Raw genomic sequence first — 20,559 nt, 5'->3', positions numbered from 1 at the left:
CATGTAGTTTTATCTTTTAGAGTTCAAGGGCAATAAAACAAAAAAAGCATAAAAAAACACTAGGTCCTCAACGTGAACAGAGAGAAGGAAACAACGGGGCATAATTACCAGTGAGGGGGCGAGTCTCTCAAACTTGTCGCCCACCATCCAGTGATTGTACCTGGCGAACAGCATCATGAGGGCCAGGACCAGGTTGGCAAACTGCTTCACACGCTCTGAAAGACACAGAAACTGCTCAGCAAGGACCGTAGGCGGGCATCCTCAACACTTCCCCTCACATCAACTCTTTCCAAAGGCCAAGAAAAGGTATCAATTGCATTCTAATGACGTGAGGTAATCCAGCTTTCCAGACAGACAACACATCAAAAATAGACAAACTATGTAGAGGAAGCATTAGTTTGAGAAGGCTATAAGAAAATCCAGCTTTCCAGACAGACAACAGATCAAAAATAGACAAACTATGTAGAGGAAGCATTAGTTTGAGAAGGCTATAAGAAAATCCAGCTTTCCAGACAGACAACAGATCAAAAATAGACAAACTATGTAGAGGAAGCATTAGTTTGAGAAGGCTATAAGAAAATCCAGCTTTCCAGACAGACAACAGATCAAAAATAGACAAACTATGTAGAGGAAGCATTAGTTTGAGAAGGCTATAAGAAAATCCAGCTTTCCAGACAGACAACAGATCAAAAATAGACAAACTATGTAGACATCTTTTCCCAAATTTCAAAATGGCGCACCTTCACCCTGCCTCGGAGTCTCCGCCTGGGGGGGGGGGACCACTCTATATACTATGATCAATAGTTTTAAGCCTGTAAAGAATAACCATTGTATAAAATGTAAATAAAGTTTCTGATTCTGATTCCTCTCCCTTCCCTTCCCCATCCTTTCCCTTTCCTTCCCTTCGGTTCCCTTTCCTTCCTTGACCTTCCCTTCCCTTTCCTTTCCTCTCTCTTCCCTTCCCTTCCTTCACCTTTCCTTCCCTTCCCTTCCCTTCCTTGACCTTCCCTTCCCTTCCCTTCTCTTCCCCTCCCTTTCTCAGCCTTCCCTTCCTTTCCTCTCCCTTCCCTTCCCTCACTCACCTCAGCACTGCTCTTCAGAGGGTTGGTCAAGTTATACACAAGCTCGGAGGAGTGGAAGATGCACTGGTGAGGAGGCTGGAAGACCACGAGGGGCGGCGCCAGGCTCACCATTAGGCTGGGGAGGTACACGTGTTCCCCCTTGTTGCTTGCTGTCACCTCAAGCCGGTTGATCTTGCCTATGATGACCGAACTGTTATTGTTGGAAAGTGAGGTTATGATAAGATTACAAGTGAAGTTTGAGGACTTGAAAAGAACTTGAGAACTTTGACGCAGCTTAACTTATCGCATCTTAACACACATTCGCATCCCATCCCCCTCAGAGCGAACTGTTATTGCTGGAAAGTGAGGTTAAGACAAGAGTTACAAGTGAAGTTTGAGGAATTGAACAGAGCTTGAGAACTTTGCGCAGCTTAACTGATCATACATTAGCATTCCATCCCCCTCAGAGCGAACTGTTATTCCTGGAAAGTGAGGTTAAGACAAGATTACAAGTGAAGTTTGATGATGGAAGACTTGAACAGAGCTTGAGAACTTTGACACAGCTGAACCAATCGCATCTTAACGCACATTCTCCTCCCATCCCCCTCGGACTCACCCATCCAGGAACGCCACCTCGGTCTGCATGTCCACTTTGCACACCTCCTCCTCGCACCCCTTGGCTATGGTCACCACCGTCTCCGCGCTGTTGAGAGCGTACGGGTCGGTGATGGGTTGCTCTGCGGAGAAAGTGCGCACCAGGTTACCTATTCAATTTGTTTTTCCAGAAGAGAGAGAGAGAGAGAGAGAACTATCACTACAAGCTACAGAAACCCAGAGACAGAGACAGACAGAGACCAAATGAGAAGTAGACATAAAACAGCCATTATCAAGACACCTCTCCACCACAAATTGACCTCTCTCTTGGCCACTCTTTACTTTCGTCTATTATGGCAGCGGTGAGTAGCGGGCCTTTTTTTTCTATGCACTTTTTGTTGCCCTTGAGCCGTCTCCTTTGTTGTAAAAATAAATAAATAAATAAAAGCTACAGAAATCCAGAGAGCCAGACACAGAGAAAATGAGACAGCAAAAGGAAGAAGAAGAAATGAAAAGGGAAAACTAAGACAAGGAGAGGAAGAGAGAAATGAAAAAGGAAAAGAATGAAAGGAAAACGGTGAAAAAATAAGACATAAGAACAGAAAGAGAACAAAAAATGAGAACGGAGGAAAATGAAACAGGGATAAGTAGAGAAAGAGAAGGAAAGCAATACTACCAAAGAGACAGACACAGAGAAAATGAGAAGTAGATAAAACAACCATTAGCACTAAAAGCTACAGAAATCCAGAGAGAGACAGAGACAGACAAAGACATAGACAGACACAGACAGACACAGAGACACAGACAGACACAGAGACACAGACAGACACAGAGACACAGACAGACACAGAAAAACAGAGACAGACAAAGACATAGACAGACACAGAGAAAATAAAAACAGAAAAAAACAACCATCATGAAAAGCTACAGAAATCCAGAGAGAGACAGAGACAGACAAAGACACAGAGACAGACAGACAGAGAAAATGAGAAGCAAATAAAACATCCAGAGAGACAGAGACACACAGGGAGAGAAAGTGAGAGAAAAACAGAGACAGACAAAGACAAAGAGAGACCCAGACAGAGAGAGAGAGAGAAAATGAGAAGCAAATAAAACATCCAGAGACACAGACATAGACAGACCCATCAATTAAAAGCCACAACCAGAGATAGAGACAGAAAGACATGCGAACAAAGAAAAAACAGGGTCGCCAACTCACCAATCAGCTCCAGGGACGAGGAGTTCAGGAGACCGTACTCAAGCCTCATAATGATGTCACCGTCCGGGTCCTGCTTGTCCTTCTGCAAACACCACCAACAGCGAGGTAAAAAAAGTCGCCGAGTCAAATCCTGCCACACCACACCACACCCAGCCGCACCACACACCACACCATACCATACCCAGCCACACCACACCATACCCAGCTGCACCACACATCACACCACACCATACCCAGCCACACCACACACCACACACTACACCAAACCCAGCTGCACCACACACCACACCCAGCCGCACCACACACACCACACCAAACCCAGCCGCACCACACACCACACCACACCACACCCAGCCGCACCACACACCACACCACACCATACCACACCCAGCCCCACCACACACCACACCATACCCAGCCGCACCACACCACACCACACCCAGCCGCACCACACACCACACCCAGCCTCACCACACCCAGCCCCACCACACACCACACCATACCCAGCCGCACCATACACCACACCATACCCAGCCACACCACACACCACACCCAGTCACACCACACACCATACCCAGCCACACCATACACCATACCCAGCCACACCACACCACACCCAGCCACACCACATTACTCTCCCTTTTCCTTCCTTGGGATTTCCTTCCCTTTCCGTTCTTGGGCTAGCCTTCCCTTCCCTTCCCCTTCCTCTCCCTCCCATCCCCTTCCCTACCTTGGTCACTATAACTACTGTAGGCAGACACACTTCAGAAGTGGATCTTCATGTGCCTGGCAATGTCTCTCTTTGTCTTAAAGAGCTTTCCACAAACATCACACTTGAACTCTCTAAGGCCATAGTGCCTGAAGACATGTCGATTGAGTGCCTGCTTCACACTGAACCTCTTCCCGCACTCTTCACACTCATGATTTTTTACACCAGTGTGTGTAAGGGTGTGTGTATCAAGGTTACCCTTCAGGGTGAATAGTTTCCCACATTCCTTACATTCATAGTTCTTCACACCAGTGTGTGTAAGGGTGTGTCTATCAAGGTTACCCTTCAGGGTGAATAGTTTCCCACATTCCTTACATTCATAGTTCTTCACACCAGTGTGTGTAAGGGTGTGTCTATCAAGGTGACCCTTCCGGATGAATTGTTTCCCACATTCCTTACATTCATAGTTCTTCACACCAGTGTGTGTAAGGGTGTGTGTATCAAGGTGACCCTTCAGGGTGAATTTTTTCCCACATTCCTTACATTCATAGTTCTTCACACCAGTGTGTGTAAGGGTGTGTGTATCAAGGCTACCCTTCCGGTTGAATTTTTTTCCACATTCCTTACATTCATAGTTCTTCACACCAGTGTGTGTAAGGGTGTGTGTATCAAGGTGACCCTTCAGGATGAATTGTTTCCCACATTCCTTACATTCATAGTTCTTCACACCAGTGTGTGTAAGGGTGTGATATCTGAGGCCTCCCCTTGTGGTTAATTCTTTTCCACACTCCAGACACACAAACTTCCTCTCTCCTTTGTTGCTGGAGTTGCCAGCAGCCAGTTGCTTCAGCTGGTGACCACTGACCCTCCTGCCCCCTGCAGCAGTCTGCTCCTGCTTGTCCTGGCCACTCATGCTGCTGTCCAGCCCTGCAGGTGAGGCTGCCCCAACCTTTGCGGAAGCTGAGTGTGTTGTTGTTGTCCTCGTTCTTTCCTTGTTCTCTTTTCCTCCACACACCGGCGGCCTAGGGTCCGTGGTCGTGGTCGAGGGTGGACGTGCCCGTGAGAGCTCTGTAAAAGTGAAGGAATTCTCCAATAGTAATATTGCCAGAAGAATGAATCGTTCGAAGAATAATCCGTCTAGTAAGCAGGCGGGTACAAAAACCAAGGATACTGTTGGATCTGGCAAAACAAGCCTTGCGGCTGGGGGCGGGGATGATCAGCTGACAGGGGCAGACGATAGCGACGCAGATAAACAAACAGACACATGCCCAGTCTGTAAGGTTAAGGTTGGTGAGGAAGACAAGGCTCTAGGCTGTGAACTATGTGAAATGTGGCACCACATAAAGTGTGAGGAGGTCACTGAGGCAGTGTATAATTTCCTGAGCAGCAATCAAGTAAGTAAGATTCACTGGTATTGTACCAAATGCGATATTGTTGCGGGAAATTGTTCAAACAAGTAACCAACACATCCAAGAGACAGGATAAAGTAGAAAGACGTATGGATGCCCTGGAAACTAAAACCACTGAGGCCTTAGAGGAGATCAAGAGTGATGTCAAGAATCTGAAGGAGGAAATTAGAGATGATATCAGGTCTCAAGTGAACAGTGAGTTCAAATCTAGGATTGATGAAGTCAAGCAGAAAGTTGGGGAGGAAGTCAAGAGTGTGATTAATGAAGCAGTGGAAAGCAAAACAGTTGATATAACAGTCGACACGAGGAACAAAGTGAGTGCAGAGGTGAAGGAAGATTTGGCAAAATCCTACAGGGATGTCTTGAAGACAGAGGCATCAAAGGTTTGCAGTGGGTCTAGTACTGAAGGAGCTACTGCTTTTGGGCTCCTCAATGCTCATAATGGTAAAGAACTGTTGGATAAAACTACCAATCAAGTAAAAAATAGATTAGACAGGAAAAACAACATTGTCTTGTATGGTATCCCAGAGAAGGTGAAAGAGGGCATGAACTTGGCAATTAGGTCTGAAAAAATTGAGCATGACAAGCTAATTTTCATAGAATTATGCAGTGAGATGGGCTTGACATGTTTGGACAGTGATATTGAGGAGATAAGACGAATTGGAAGATACAAGGGAGAAACAGAACAGAGTAGCCTACCAAGGCTCATAGTGGTGACTCTGAGAGGATCCTTGAAAGAAAGGATTATGAGATGCCAAAGGTGAAATATTTAGGAAGGTTGGTGTGTCTCATGATATGACCATTGAGGAAAGGAAACAGAGAAGGAACTCAGAGCAAATGCCGGAAAGAAAAACGTCGAGGAGAAAGATTCGGGAAACTACTATGTAGTTTAGGTCAGTGTTTTTGATAGTGTCTGTAATAGGAGAAAGCTGAAAGTAAATGTCAACAGAAGTAAAGTGACGGTTTGTGAGCGAAGTAGAAGTGAGGTTGTAGATTTTGTATGCCCATAGAGTGGGAATTGAATGTGAAAAAGAATGCAAAATAATTCTGAATGGTGAAGAAATGGAGGAGGTCAATGAGTTTACGTACCTTGGATCAGTTATGCGTAAGCATGGTGGTATGGAGGGAGAGATAAGAGAAAGGGCATTGCAAGGAAGAAGGGTGGTAGGGTCTTTGGGATGAATCATGAATGGCAGAAGTGTGAGCATGGAAGTAAAGAGGGATTTGAGAAATACAATAATAGTACCAACCCTCACATATGCAAGTGAAACATGGGCCTGGAATGAAAGTCAGAGGTCTAGAGTGCAGGCAGTGGAAATGAGTTATTTGAGGAGTGCTTGTGGTGTGAGTAGAATGGATGGAATGAGTAATGAAAGTGTGTACGAGCATTTTGGAATGTGTCACAGGGGTGAAGGGAAGAAGTGTGGAGTGGTGGAAGAAGTGAAGCGACAGACCTTAAAGCGGTTTGGCCACATGGAGTGAATGGAGGAGAGTAAGATGACCAGAAGGGTGTATGTGAGTGAGATAGAGGGAGGGAATGCTAGAGGACGACCTCCAGTGAAATGGAGGGATAGGGTGCAAGAGTACGTTGGGGAGAGGGGGGAAAGATCTTTGAGAAACTTTGAGCAGGCAAGGAGGGAGTGTCTGGATAGAGAAAGTTGAAAGCTCTTCTGCCGTGGCCATCCCCTGGTGGGAGCTCCTAGGAGCAGGCGTCGATGAAATGATGAACGATGATGAAGAGGAAGTCCCTGGAACCGGCATATACTGAAGGTAAAAAGGTGGAGGAAGGAGATAGAGGAACCACAAGCATAATCCAAAATAAAATATGTACATCTGGGTCAAGTAAAAAAGACTTTCATGTGTTACTTTGTAATGTCGATGTATTAACTAATGATAAGATAGTGGAGCTGGGAGCAAAAGTTGAAGAGTTACAGACACCCCCTCATGTGATAGCGTTACAGGAAGTCAAACCAAAAAATCATCGTATTGATAGAGACATTGCGGAGTATAATAACTTTGAAGGGTATGAGAGCATTGGAAAAAATCTAGCACTTGAGGATAAGGGAAGAGGACTGTTAGTATATATAAATAAGGATATAGCCTATGACATTATCCAGATGAAAGAGGAAGCTTGCAAGTATATAGCAGTTAAGATCAAATGTAAAAATGAGGAACTATTGTTCACGTCTATTTATAGGAGCCCAAGCAGTGATAATGAAAATAACGAGAAAATACTGAAGTTACTACAAGAAACCAGCGAATACAGTGCAAGGCACAAAATTATTGTTGGAGATTTCAACTTGCCTAATACAGAATGGGGACACTTAACATGCAAATCTGGGGAGGACAGCCTTAGCCTGAGTCTCCTAGAAAAGGTCCGGGATTGTTTTTACACTCAGCACATACAGGAGATCACCAGATTCAGAGGGACCTGTGCTGGGAACATATTAGCTCTGGTATTCACTGATGATGACACAACGTTGAGGGACTTAGAGATAACAAGCCCACTTGGGAAGAGTGACCACGGATGTGTTAGTTGTAAATGTGATATAGAATCACAGGACAGGAAGTGCAAAAGTAAAATTTATCTTTATGAAAAAGCGGATTTTGATCAATTAAAAGGACTGTTATCAATTGATTGGGACGTATACCTTGATACTCACGACATACATGAAATGTGGAGGAGATTTAAGCCGAAGTTACTAGAGGCTGTCAAAGTGTGTATTCCTCAAAGGGAATTCAGAGGTAAAGATACACTCAGGAAGAGGACAAATAAAGGCTTGGAAATAAACAGAAGACTGTGGCCAAAGATCAAGAAGAAAAACGATATTGGAATAGATTGAGAAGAATGCAGGATGGTGGCATACATGGGTCAAGTGAATATATACAAATGCAAGAGGATTACCGGAGATTAAGTAATCAAGTTACAAAGGAGACTATAAATGCTATTAAGGACACCGAGAAGACCATTGCTCAGAATGTCCAAACAAACCCTAAGATATTCTGGAAGTACGTACAGTCAAAGACTAAGTCATCAGTGGGCGAATGTGACCTTTATACGAATACTGAAAAAACAGCCAAAACACAAAGCGACGAACAAAAAAGTGAGGGTGCTGGCGAACTTCTATAGTACTGTTTTTACCGAGGAACCTGATGGGATGACACCCAACGTTGATATTAAGAATGTTCCTCCCTTACCAGTCATAGAATTTACATGTGATGCTATAGAAAGAGTGATCGATAAAATGCAACGTCATAAGTCTCCAGGCCCAGAGGGGTTGCACCCACGGGTGATAAAAGAGGTGAAGGGAATAATTTCCCCGCCACTCAGGAAGATATTCATGTTGTCGCTGCAGAGCAATGAGTTACCTGAAGACTGGAAAATCGCGAACATCACACCGATCTATAAGAAGGGCGACAGAAATGAACCAGGTAATTACAGACCTGTGAGTTTGACCTGTGTCATATGAAAATAATGGAAACCATAATAAGAGAAAAAATTTTAGAGCATTTGAAGAATTATCAACTACTCAGCAGAAAACAATACGGATTCATGACGGGCAGATCAACGGTGCTGCAGCTTATTACCGTGCTAGACAAATGGACGCAGTATCTGGATGAAGGTAGCGCTGTGGATGTTGCATATTGCCATTTTGCTAAAGCATTTGATAAAGTTCCACATTGGAGATTAATTGAGAAAATAAAAAGTTATAACATCAGGGGCAACATTTTAAACTGGATAGCAGCATTCTTGACAGAGAGAAAACACAGAGTTATAGTAAATGGAGAAGAATCAGACTGGCAAATGGTTACTAGTGGAGTGCCCCAAGGCTCAGTGCTTGGACCACTGTTGTTCATTACGTACATAAATGATCTACCAGATGTAGTACTCAACAGCGAATTATTTTTGTACGCTGACGATACAAAGGTCTTCAGACAAACTGGTAAGAGAGAGGACTGTGTTAGACTGCAGGAAGATCTCTACAGGAAGCAACATTGGTCGGGGAAGTGGTTGTTGGAGTTCCACCCTGAAAAGTGCAGTGCTATGAGGCTAGGAACATCAAATGGCTGTTCGTCGACAATTGTGACCTCTTCTTTGGCAACGACGCCCTCTACGCCCGTGATGGGATACACTTGACGTTCAAGGGTGTTAAGGCTCTCTCAGACTCCCTTGAGCGAGCACTTGGTACCCTGAGGGATTTTTTAGTATAGGCGAGGGGGGAAGGAGTAATGGGAGGAGTAATGGAAGAGGACATCTAGCTCATAATATAACCAGGCAGCTTAGAAGTAATTATAGGGGAGTAACAGAGGGCGGGCTAAGAATCTTCTATACTAACAGCAGGAGCCTCAGAAACAAGATAGACTTACTAAGGGGTGAAGCTTGTTCAGAAAATTTTGACATAATAGCGATTACTGAGACATGAATAGACACTGCCAATAGAAATTTTAGATCAGAATTTGAAATAACAGGTTATCAGATGTTTCACAAAGACAGAAGGGGCAGAAAGGGAGGCAGAGTTGCGCTATATGTTAAAGACTCACTTAAATGTTTAGTTGACAATTCAGTCAAAACTAACATGGATTCAGAATCAGTTTGGGTGGACGTTTACAAAGGGAAAGAAAAACTAACTCTAGGAGGCCACCCAGCCTTAACAGGCAGGACACGAGTATATTACTACAGGAGATTGGCAGGGCGAGTAGGAGTAGAAATGTCTGCGTAATGGGGGACTTTAATTATAGGAATATAGACTGGGAAGACCTAGTGGGTGACCTGGAAGGCGAGGACTTTCTTGAAGTTATACAAGATAATTTCCTTAAGCAGGTAGTTACTGAGCCTACCAGAGGAGATAACATATTAGACTTAGTCCTAACCAATAATGGGAACTTGCTACGTGAGTTGGAAGTGGGCGGAGAGTTAGGAAATAGTGACCACAGAACGGTTCGTTTTAGCTTAGACTGGGCGGTAACCTGCGAACCAAACCCAGTGTTAGTGCCAGATTTCAGAAGAGCAAATTACGAGGGGCTTCGAAGACATCTTGAAGGGGTAAACTGGGATAATTTAGGGATTCATGAGGGCCAGAACTGCGGATTGGAGAGCCAGGAGAACTAGGTAGAAATGTCTTACAATAATTTAGTTAGAGTAATAGTAGAGGGGCAAGGACAGCATATACCACAGCGAACACTTAGAAAAGAAAACAACGATCCTAAGTGGATGACTCGTGGACTAAAACACGAGATTGGGTTAAAGAAGGGAATTTATCAGAAAATAAAGAATGGTGAAACACATCTCAGGGGCCGGTACGTCGAACTATCTAGATTAGTTAAGAAAAACACCAGGATAGCAAAAAGGAACTATGAGATCAAAGTAGCAAATGAGGCGAAAAGTAATGCTAAGGGCTTCTTTCAGATGTATAGAACAAAAACATGGGAGAAAATTGGACCGATGAAAACAAACACAGGGGAGCTAGTAGAAAATTACGAAAATATGAGCACATTGTTGAACGACTACTTCCTTTCAGTATTCACACAGGAGGATCGAACGACTATACCGGAAAGGGTTCAGGTGTACGAGGGCGGGGATGGCGATAAGTTGAGGGATATAATCATTACCAGGCAAGTAGTTCAGGATGAGATAGATAAGCTTAAGAAGAACAAGTCACCAGGTCCTAACGGGATATTTCCGAGGGTATTAAAGGAATTAGATGATGTACTCAGTGACCCACTAACCGACATCTTTGAGATGTCGGTAAATACTGGCTATGTGCCGATCCTATGGAAAGTAGCTAATGTGACGCCGATTTTTTCAAAAAGGGGGACAGGTCAGTTGCTTCAAACTATCGCCCAATTAGCTTAGCATCGGTTATAGGCAAGATGCTGGAGTCCATAATAGCCAGGAACATTCGGGAGCATTTAGAGAAACGTAGCTTAATTCACGACTCGCAGCATGGGTTCACAAAAGGTAGGTCATGCCTCACCAATCTCTTGTCCTTCTACAATAAAGTATTTGAGGCAGTTGACAGAGATGAAAATTATGATGTAATCTATCTTGATTTTAGTAAAGCGTTTGACAAAGTTCCTCACCAACGACTGTTGCTTAAATTACAGGCTCACGGAGTAGAGGGTAAAGTTTTGAACTGGGTCAAGGCGTGGCTTAGCAATAGGAAGCAAAGAGTGCAAATCAATGGTAAAAGATCTGACTGGGGATGTGTTACGAGTGGGGTCCCACAAGGTTCGGTATTAGGTCCACTTTTGTTTATTATTTATATCAATGACTTAGATACAGGAATTAGTAGTGATCATAGGTGGGCGTTATCGCGATAAGTTATCTTGATACTTTATCACTGATAACAAAGTCGGGTTATCGGCCATCCGCTACTTATTTAAATATATATCGGTATCTTCGTTACTTTTGTAAGCAAACTAGCAATAATCGCTACTTTTTTCCACCTCAGAAAAAAAAAAACGTTGTCTCCCTACTGTGCATGCGTGGCCCGGTGTTGTATGAAAAAACTTCGGAACATGAAATATTTCGGTGAAGAGATTTCATACTTAGATCATCAAAATTAAAACACTAGGTTATTTTTTATGTTACTCAAAAAAGGAATATGTTAAAGAGAAAAATCATTTAACTTTGCCCCCAGAATGATTATTCACTGCCTCAAATTTGATATTCCATATTCGTTTGTGAGCATGCCATGGTATTGAAGGCACCCGGTGTTGTGTTATTTGGTGTCCCATCGTCAAAAGCTGGCGCTTTTGTTTACAAACACTGGTCTCTCGTGAACTGCGCATGCTCAGACCAGTAAGTGTAGACCTGTACAGTCTCACAAAGCTTTTTAACACATTAAGAGTTGCTGGAAAGCTGAATTAAACATAGATCACCACCATCCTCGCTGTTTCTAGAACGACACTCTGTACATATAAATACAACTCGTACAGATCGAGTGTCGTTCTAGAAACAGCGAGGATGGTGGTAGTGGTACTGTATGTCTGATTCAGCCTTCCAGCAACTCTTAATTACGGTTTAAAGCTTTGTGAGACTGTACAGGTCTACGCTTGCTGGTCTGAGCATGCGCAGTTCACGAGCGACCAGTGTTTGTAAACAAAAGCGCCAGCTTTTGACGGTGGGGACGCCAAATAACACAACACCGGTTCAAGCGTTTCTAGTATTACCGTCCATATGTACGTGTCAACGTGTGGTTTTCAGGTTTTGTAAGTTTTCTAAAATACGGATAATGAAAATTTGAATTCATCTATGTTTTTTATTTGAAATATCAATATAGTATCGTTTTCGCCTATCGGACTTATCACAAGCTAGTATCGGAATTGTGGATTTATATCGGGTATCGGTTATCGCCTATATTTGTGTCTCCATTTAACGAATATCGGTTATCACCGTTAAGGTTTTTCATTATCAGTTATCGGTTATCGGGAATAAGGTTTTCTGTTATCGTGCCCAGCTATGGTAGTGATGTTAGTAAATTTGCAGATGATACCAAGATTGGTAGAGTAATTGAGTCGGATCAGGACGCTAGTATTCTCCAGGGTGAACTCAACAGATTGTATGACTGGGTGGATAAATGGCAGATGGAGTTCAATGTAGGGAAGTGCAGTATTCTGACTGTAGGTAGGAACAACCCCTCACATAACTATTGCTTAAATGACACTCTCAAAAGCAGGTCTGGGTGCGAGAGGGATTTAGGGGTCTTAGTGAGCTCTGATCTCCGTCCAAGGGCACAATGCATTCAAGCTAGAAATCGAGCAAATAGGGTACTGGGATTTATTTCAAGGAGCGTAAGCAACAAAAGCCCCGAAGTCTTCCTCAAACTATATTTAGCATTAGTTAGACCTCATCTTGACTATGCGGTTCAGTTCTGGTCACCTTACTATAGAATGGATATCAAAATGTTAGAATCGGTGCAGAGGAGGATGACTAAGATGATTCAGGGGTTGAGAAACTTGCCATACGAGGGAAGACTCAAACAGTTAAACTTGCATTCTCTAGAAAGGCGAAGGGTGCATGGAGACATGATCGAGGTTTATAAATGGATGAAGGGCTTTAATAAAGGAGACATTCATAAGGTTTTGTTGGTAAGAGAACCGGGTAGGACACGAAGTAATGGGTTTAAACTGGATAAATTCAGATTCAACAGGGACACAGGCAAAAATTGGTTTACAAACAGGGTGGTGGATGAGTGGAATAGGCTTACCAGTCACGTGGTGAGTGCCAATACAATTGTCACATTCAAAAATAGACTAGATAAATTCATGGACAGCAATATTAGGTGGGGTTAGATACACGGGAGCTTAGGGTCAAAGGAGCTGCCTCTACAGAATGGACATCAACTTGCTAGAATCAGTTCAGAGGAGGATGACCAAGATGATTCAGGGGCTGAGGAACCTCCCATATCAAAATAGGCTGAAACATCTAAACTTACATTCACTAGAGAGCCGAAGAGTGCGGGGAGATCTGATAGAAGTATTCAAATGGGTCAAGGGTTACAACAAAGGCGATATAAGTAAAGTACTGAGAATTAGCCAGCAGGATAGAACTCGCAGTAATGGATTTAAATGAGAAAAGTATAGATTTAGGAGATATAGGCAAGCATTGGTTTAGTAATAGGGTGGTGGGGGAATGGAATAGACTCAGCAATCACATAGTTAGTGCAGGGACGATAGCTTGTTTTAAGAGTAGACTGGATAGGGTAAAGATTTGTATTAGGTCCGTGCCAGTATCTCATAATCTACTTTAAGAAACCTCAGTATCTCTTCATATATCTTTTCTACAAACCTTCAACAGTCATGGAAACGCTTTGAAAATCCAATTTAAGGACTTTTTTTTTTACTCTTGAAAATAGGGGATAATGTTTACGGAAGCGCGTCGCCTCCTGGTGCTGGCCGCGGCGACGCTCCAGCCGCCGCAGCCGTAAAATAGCTCGCAGAGGGTTTAGGGTCGGGGAGCATATTTAAACTAGGTAAATCTTAAGAATCACCACTCCTGTTGAAGGTTTGTAGAAAAGATATATGAAGAGATACTGAGGTTTCTTAAAGTAGATTATGAGATACTGGCACGGACCTAATACGAATCGGTAAATCTTAAGAATCACCACTCCACCCCCTCCACCACCCCAGCCCCCCCAATCCCCCAAGACAAGCCTGGGGAACTGTGGGGAACCGGGGTATTGGGGGGGGGGAGCCCATATCACTGAAAAATGGCCTTCCAAAATTTCCCTAGAAAAATCCCTATATCAGGAAAAATTCCCTAGTCTCGAAAGTAAGGAAAATCCCTACCGTATACTGTATACTCACATGCGTGGGCTAATCGCTAACCAATCATACCATCGCTAACCACCCCAAAACAGCCCTGAGCCATGACTCAAGGTCATCCGGGACTCGGGCTGATCAAGCCCAGGATATACCCGGCCCTCAGCACGGCAGCCGTTGGGCTGCGTGTTCTAAAAAAAAAAAAAAAAAAAACACGCGTGGTGGACCTGGTCTCACATGCGTGGGCTAGTCGCTAACCAAGCATACCATCGCTAACCAAGCGTACCATCGCTAACCAAGCGTACCATCGCTAACCAAGCGTACCATCGCTAACCAAGCGTACCATCGCTAACCAAGCATACCAACGCTAACCAAGCGCACCGTTGCTAACCAAGCGTACCGTCGCTAACCAAACGTTTGTAGAAAAAAAATATATGAAGACCTAGTGATGCTTCATACGGCAGGTAATGAATGCGAGCTATTTTGCGGCGGCGGCGTTAGCTCGATTAATCCCTTTAGGGAGCTGTGGTTTTGGTGGTCGTTAGCTCGATTAATCCCTGTAGGGAACAGTGGTTTTGGTGGTGGACGGCCAAATCACTGAAAAATGGGCTTTCAAAATGTCCCTACAAAAATCCCCAAAATCGGGAAAAATCCCTAGTCTCTAAAGAAAGGAAATTCCCTAACGTATACTCTTTTAATCTATTCCTATATAACGTAGCAGCCGCCGCAGCGGGTCTGTTGACGAGTGTAGGGCGTGCAATTGGATGGTCAGCGTAGTTGAACCCCCACCCCACCACCCCAATCGTAGTCGAGCAACTCTTGGGAAATGTCATGTTTCATAATTACATATGGTACAATACTGATGGTTAACCCGTCCACTTCTTGTAAGTTGATGCTAGATAATTTTTACCGAGTAGTTTAAGGTACAAAATAAAACAGATTTGTGACAGCTGTCATCCAGATCGAACTGACGCTCCTGCTGTTAATTGACGCGGGAGTGACTTACCGACTGCTACGTATGACCCTGGCCTCCATTTTACTCAAACTCCACTAAAAGTATCTCGCATTGAACAATATCCGTTTGCTTTCTGACACGTGCTTGTCACACCATATGTGACACATGACACGCCCGTGTCTTTGTTGGACCCGGTACTGGGATAGTAATCGGTCCTTTTGTCAACCTACATGCACACCAATAAAGAGGTTAAATACTCAGTTAACACTTACCGAAAGGTAAAGTAGACTGATATTTTGAGGGAGTGAGTGTCGGGCCTTCCATCCATTATGGCGGCTTGAAAACAACTGACTTCAGGAACCCACCGTTAGGTGCCGCCGCTGATACCCTCGCGTAGTAATATTTTACGAATGTATTAGAAAATACAAATAGCTGCGGCATTAGTTGCTTTAATATAGAGAAAAAAATAACGTAAAACTCTTAAAAGACCGTTTTTTTGTCCGAAATTGTTATAATCCATGCGCATTTTGGATATTACTGACTTAGGAACTAGTTTGTAGGGTGCACTGCAAGGCAGGTATGAGGCTCAGTCTGTGTATAGAGGCGGTTGTGAAACAATAACAATGGACTTAGAAAATCCAAGCCACCTAACTCTATAATTAAAGAGGCTTGCCCCCCTGGCCCCTCCCCAAGGTAAAACGTATACGAAAATGCATTATAATGATAATTCTTTCACGTGCTAAATTACTACGAATATTGGTTTGTAGTGGTTATTCTTAAGTTTTGCCGAAAGGATATATGAAGAGATACTGATGTTTCATAAGGTAGGTAATGAGATACTGGCACGGACCTAAAACGAATCTTAACCATGGATTTAAATTAGAAAAGTATAGATTTAGGAGAGATATAGGCAAGCATTGGTTTAGTAATAGGGTGGTGGGGGAATGGAATAGACTCAGCAATCACATAGTTAGTGCAGGGACAGTGGCTTGTTTTAAGAGTAGACTGGATAGCTACATGGACGAGGACGACAGGTGGCAGTGAGGTGTGGGTGCAGTAGGGTGACGGGGTACTGGATGCGTGCCTAGTACCGCCGGTATAACGAGGATCAAGCCTCTACCTGTAACCCCTGTAACTACACCTCACCCATCGTGAGTAGTGGGGGGGATTCTGGAGCTGCCCTGTGTAGGCCACCCGGCCTCTTGCAGTTTCCCTATGTTCTTATGTTCTTATGAGTGGAGGGCGGCCTGTCTTGTGCAGGACAGCTTACCTACTTCTGCTGCATGAGAAGGTTAAGACTTCCCGGCGGCGGTGGTGGAGGTGTTGTCCTGGCAGTGTTGGGGCTGAGGGTGTCGCTGGCCAGCAGGTCCCCAGCGCTGGCCCGTGGGTGTGGAGCCTTCGTCGTCTTCTTCTTCTGGGGTGTTTTAGGGGGCTGGTTGGGCAGGGCCAGAAGGGATGCGGCGTGTGCTCTCTTGCTCTTGCTGTACAGGTGACCCGTTGGAGAGTCAGGCCTTCGCTTCTTCTTCTTCTTCGTGGGTGTTTTATGTATTTCCCGAAACAAGTCTTTCATCTTCTCATTATCCGCTTTATAAAAGTTAAGTTTCCATGTACAGTCCTCTTGCTCCCTTGGTCTTGAACCTGCGGTGATGTTGAAACACAGAAAGGCATGCTTAATCCTAGCTAGTGGTGCAAGGTATTTTACTTCACTGATTTCGTTTGCTGTCTTGGTAAACACAAGGTCAAGTCTGGATGGATGGTCTGTGTCCCTTAAATGTGTCCATTCCTCTGTGTTCTGCGTCCAAAAGTTATCGTTCACTGCTTCCAAGAAGTTCGTCGCTTGTCCCGCACCCTGAGTACCCTCGATCCATAACTCTGTTTTCCTCCCAGTTAATATTTCCATAGTTAAAGTCTCCACATACTAATATTTGACTATTTACAGAATAAACTTCACTTAACCTTATGAGATCACAAATGAGATCATTGTTTTCCGCTGTTGAAGAAGGACATCTATAAATAGTTCCCAGTACTGGGATATATTTCAAGGAGCGTAAGCAACAGAAGCCCCGATGTCTTCCTCAAACTATATTTAGCATTAGTTAGACCTCATCTTGACTATGCGGTTCAGTTCTGGTCACTTTACTATAGAATGGATATCAAAATGTTAGAATCGGTGCAGAGGAGGATGACTAAGATGATTCAGGGGTTGAGAAACTTGCCATACGAGGAAAGACTCAAACAGTTAAACTTGCATTCTCTAGAAAGGCGAAGGGTGCGTGGAGACATGATCGAGGTTTATAAATGGATGAAGGGCTTTAATAAGGGAGATATTCATAAGGTTTTGTTGGTAAGAGAACCGGGTAGGACACGAAGTAATGGGTTTAAACTGGATAAATTCAGATTCAACAGGGACACAGGCAAAAATTGGTTTACAAACAGGGTGGTGGATGAATGGAATAGGCTTAGCAGTCATGTGGTGAGTGCCAATACAATTGTCACATTCAAAAATAGACTAGATAAATTCATGGACAGCGATATTAGGTGGGGTTAGATACACGGGAGCTTAGGGTCAAAGGAGCACCCCAGAGGAAGAACAGGAAGATAATTAAAGGTCGTAAAGGAAGGAAGATCAAGGAGTGACGACCTTAGAAGCGATACGTAGCGCCAGGGGCCTCAAAAAGAAGGACCTTGACTGACTCGTAAGGCCTAAACAGCCCCCTAAAACACCCCAGAGGAAGAAAAAGATAATTAAAGGTCGTAAAGGAAGGAGATCAAGAAGTGACGGCCTCAGAAGCGCTACAAAGCTCCAGGGGTCTCCAGAAGAAGAATAAATGACCTTGACTAACTCGTAAGAATTAATTATGGCCTGACCAGCCCCCTAAAACATCCCAGAAGAACAAGATAATTAAAGGCTATAAAGGAAGGAGTGACGCCCTCAGAAGCGATATATAACCCCAAGACCCCGATCTCCCCCCACCATGGCCGAGAACAGGACTTTGGCGCAGAAGAGTGAGATGATGCGGTTCTTTAAGCTGTACGGACTGAACTTGCGGAGGTAAAGGTTGTTAGTTTTGTTCTTCTTTTTCTTCATCAACAGTTCCCTTTTTCTTCTTCTCCACTTCCTCCTTCTTCTCATTCTTCTCTGCCTCCTCCTTTTTCTTCTCCTTTTTATTATTCCTCTTCTGCTTCTTATCCTTTTTCTTAATCTTCTTCACTTCTTTTCCTTGTTCTTGTTCTTATCCTCTTTCTCTTTATTAATGTTCCCCTTTGCTTCTTCTTCTTAATCTTCTTCTTCATTTCGTCTTTTTCTCCTTCTTTTTCTTTGTATTCTTCTCTTTCTTCTTTTTCTTGTCCTTCTTATTCCTCCTCCTCCTTCTTCCTCTTCTTCTCTTCCTTCTTTATTATTATTTTTTTATTGTTATCTTCTCCTTCTCCTTCTTATTCCTCCTCTTCCTCCTTTTTCTCCTTCTTCCTCTTCTCTTCTTTATTACTATTTTATTTTATTGTTATCATATGAGACAAAGTCGGCATAGAGGGAGGAGTGCAGACATTAGGTTAGAGTTAGTTTGGTTAGATTCGCCAAGTTTATTTTTGCCCAGCGCGTCGTCTTAACCTAACCTAACATCACATTAACAAGGAGAGGAACATTAAGACACTTCACCGGACACTGACCTCTCTTGTGGCCACTCCTCTATACTTCTTTATACAGGAGCAGTGATCAGCAGGATTTTTTGTTCCTCTTTATTTTCTGCCCTTGGTCTGCTGCCGTCACTGCAACGAAAACTGAGAAAGAGCACTCGGAACTGACCTCTCTTTCCGCCACTCTTTACCTTGTGTGGGAACATAGACTAGCTTTTTTTTTTTCTTTTTTTTCTTTTTGTAAAACTAGGGAACAACTACTCCCCCTCCACCACCCCAGCCCCCCCTACCCCCAACACAAGCCTGGGGACCTGTGGGGAACCGGGGTTGTTGGGGGGGAAGGCAAAATCACTGAAAAATGGGCTTCCAAAATATCCCTAGAATAATCCCTAAATTACGGAAATTTCCTCTTCTCGAAAGTAAGGAAAATCCCTAATGTATACTCTCACATGCATGGGCTAATCGCTAACCAAGCGTACCGTCACTAACCCCCACATGTATGATGCACTTGAAATCGGTTCTTTAGGGTGGGTGAGCATATTTAAACTACTTTAACTGAACTTTACATAACCTAACCTCGACCCCCCTGCTGACCAAGGGGGGCTGCACCCCCCCTGGATCCCCCCTGGACCCCCCCCCTCTTAAAGTACCCCAACCGAACTTTGCGACCTGGCAACTAACTGGGGTGCTTCGCCCCCTCGACCCCACTCACATGTATGATGCGCTCGATTAATCCCTGTAGGGAACCGTGGTTTTGGTGGTGGAAGGCTAAATCACTGAAAAATGGGCTTCCAAAATGTCCCTACAAAAATCCCTAAAATAGGGAAAATTCCCTAGTCTCTAAAGTAAGGAAAGTCCCTAACGTACATTCTTGTAATCGATTCCAATATAACCTAGCAGCCGCCGCAGCGGGTCTGTTGACGAGTGTTGGGCGTGTAATTGGATGGTCAGCGTAGTAGATCCCCCACCCGCCCACCGCCGCCGCCCCAATCCATAGTCGAGTAATTTGGTAAATGTCATGTTTTATAATTACAAGTGGTACAGTACTGACGGTTAACCCATCCACTTCTTGTAAGATGATGCTAGATCATTGTTACCAAGTACTTTGGGGCACAAAATAAAACATTTGTGACAGCTGTCATCCAGCCCTGACGCTCCTGCTGTTAACTGAGCCGGGAGTGACCTACCGACTGCTACATATCAACTATATATGCTATATCATATGATATATGCTATATATCAACTATAAGTATCGCACGTTGAACAATATCCGTTTGTTTTCTGACACGTGCTTGTCATAGCTTCATGCGACCGTGACTCACAAAGCGCACGTGACACGCCCGTGTCACTGTTGGACCCAGTAATGGGATAGTAGTCGGTCCTTTTGTCAACCTACATGCATACCAATAAAGAGGTTAAATACTCAGTTAACACTTACCGAGAGGTGAAGTAGACTGATGTTTTAAGGGAGTGAGTGTCGGGCTTTCCATCCATTTTGGCGGCTTGAAAACAACTGACTTCAGGAACCTGCCTATAGGTGCCACCACTGATACACCCTCGCGTAGTAAAATTTCATGAATGTGTTCCTTTAAAATTAGAAAATACAAATAGCTGCGGCATTAGTTGCTTTAACATATGGAAGAAAAAACGTAGAACTCTTAAAGACCGTTTTTTTGTCCGAAATCATTATGATCCATGGGCGTTCTGGATAT

General features: G+C 43.9%; 2 protein-coding genes across 28 annotated transcripts in view; one reads left to right on the top strand and one right to left on the bottom strand.

Moving 5' to 3' along the window:
• The window catches only part of LOC126984785 (uncharacterized), a 50,303-nt gene extending 33,226 nt beyond the window's left edge, over positions 1 to 17,077 (bottom strand). For 2 of the 7 annotated variants that reach the window (XM_050838891.1, XM_050838890.1), the window contains exons 1-4: positions 2,875 to 3,183; positions 1,678 to 1,798; positions 1,083 to 1,272; positions 109 to 215 (exon numbers count right to left, since the gene is read on the bottom strand). In XM_050838891.1, the coding sequence (XP_050694848.1) occupies positions 207 to 215; positions 1,083 to 1,272; positions 1,678 to 1,798; positions 2,875 to 3,073 (519 nt within the window). In that variant the 5' untranslated portion in view covers positions 3,074 to 3,183 and the 3' untranslated portion in view covers positions 109 to 206. Of the gene's footprint in view, positions 1 to 108; positions 216 to 1,082; positions 1,273 to 1,677; positions 1,799 to 2,874; positions 3,192 to 3,604; positions 3,754 to 4,448; positions 4,652 to 16,481 lie in introns of those variants that run through there. The other 5 variants (XM_050838893.1, XM_050838895.1, XM_050838896.1 and 2 more) reach the window with 5 other exon arrangements.
• Positions 17,078 to 17,386: 309 nt separating this feature from the next.
• Positions 17,387 to 20,559, top strand: part of LOC126984779 (DNA polymerase epsilon subunit 2-like) — a 124,136-nt gene continuing 120,963 nt past the window's right edge. For 9 of the 21 annotated variants that reach the window (XR_007737731.1, XR_007737729.1, XR_007737732.1 and 6 more), the window contains exon 1: positions 17,608 to 18,263. Coding sequence is in view for 6 of the 21 variants with exons in the window: in XM_050838858.1 (XP_050694815.1) it covers positions 18,187 to 18,263 (77 nt within the window). In the remaining 15 variants the exon portion in view is untranslated. Of the gene's footprint in view, positions 18,264 to 20,559 lie in introns of all 21 variants that reach the window. The other 12 variants (XR_007737736.1, XR_007737733.1, XR_007737737.1 and 9 more) reach the window with 5 other exon arrangements.

Source organism: Eriocheir sinensis, chromosome 57 (genome assembly GCF_024679095.1).
Source record: "Eriocheir sinensis breed Jianghai 21 chromosome 57, ASM2467909v1, whole genome shotgun sequence".
NCBI classification, from domain to species: domain Eukaryota; kingdom Metazoa; phylum Arthropoda; class Malacostraca; order Decapoda; family Varunidae; genus Eriocheir; species Eriocheir sinensis.
The sequence above is the reverse complement of the archived record's forward strand: the minus strand, read 5'-3'. Positions and strand labels throughout refer to the sequence as shown.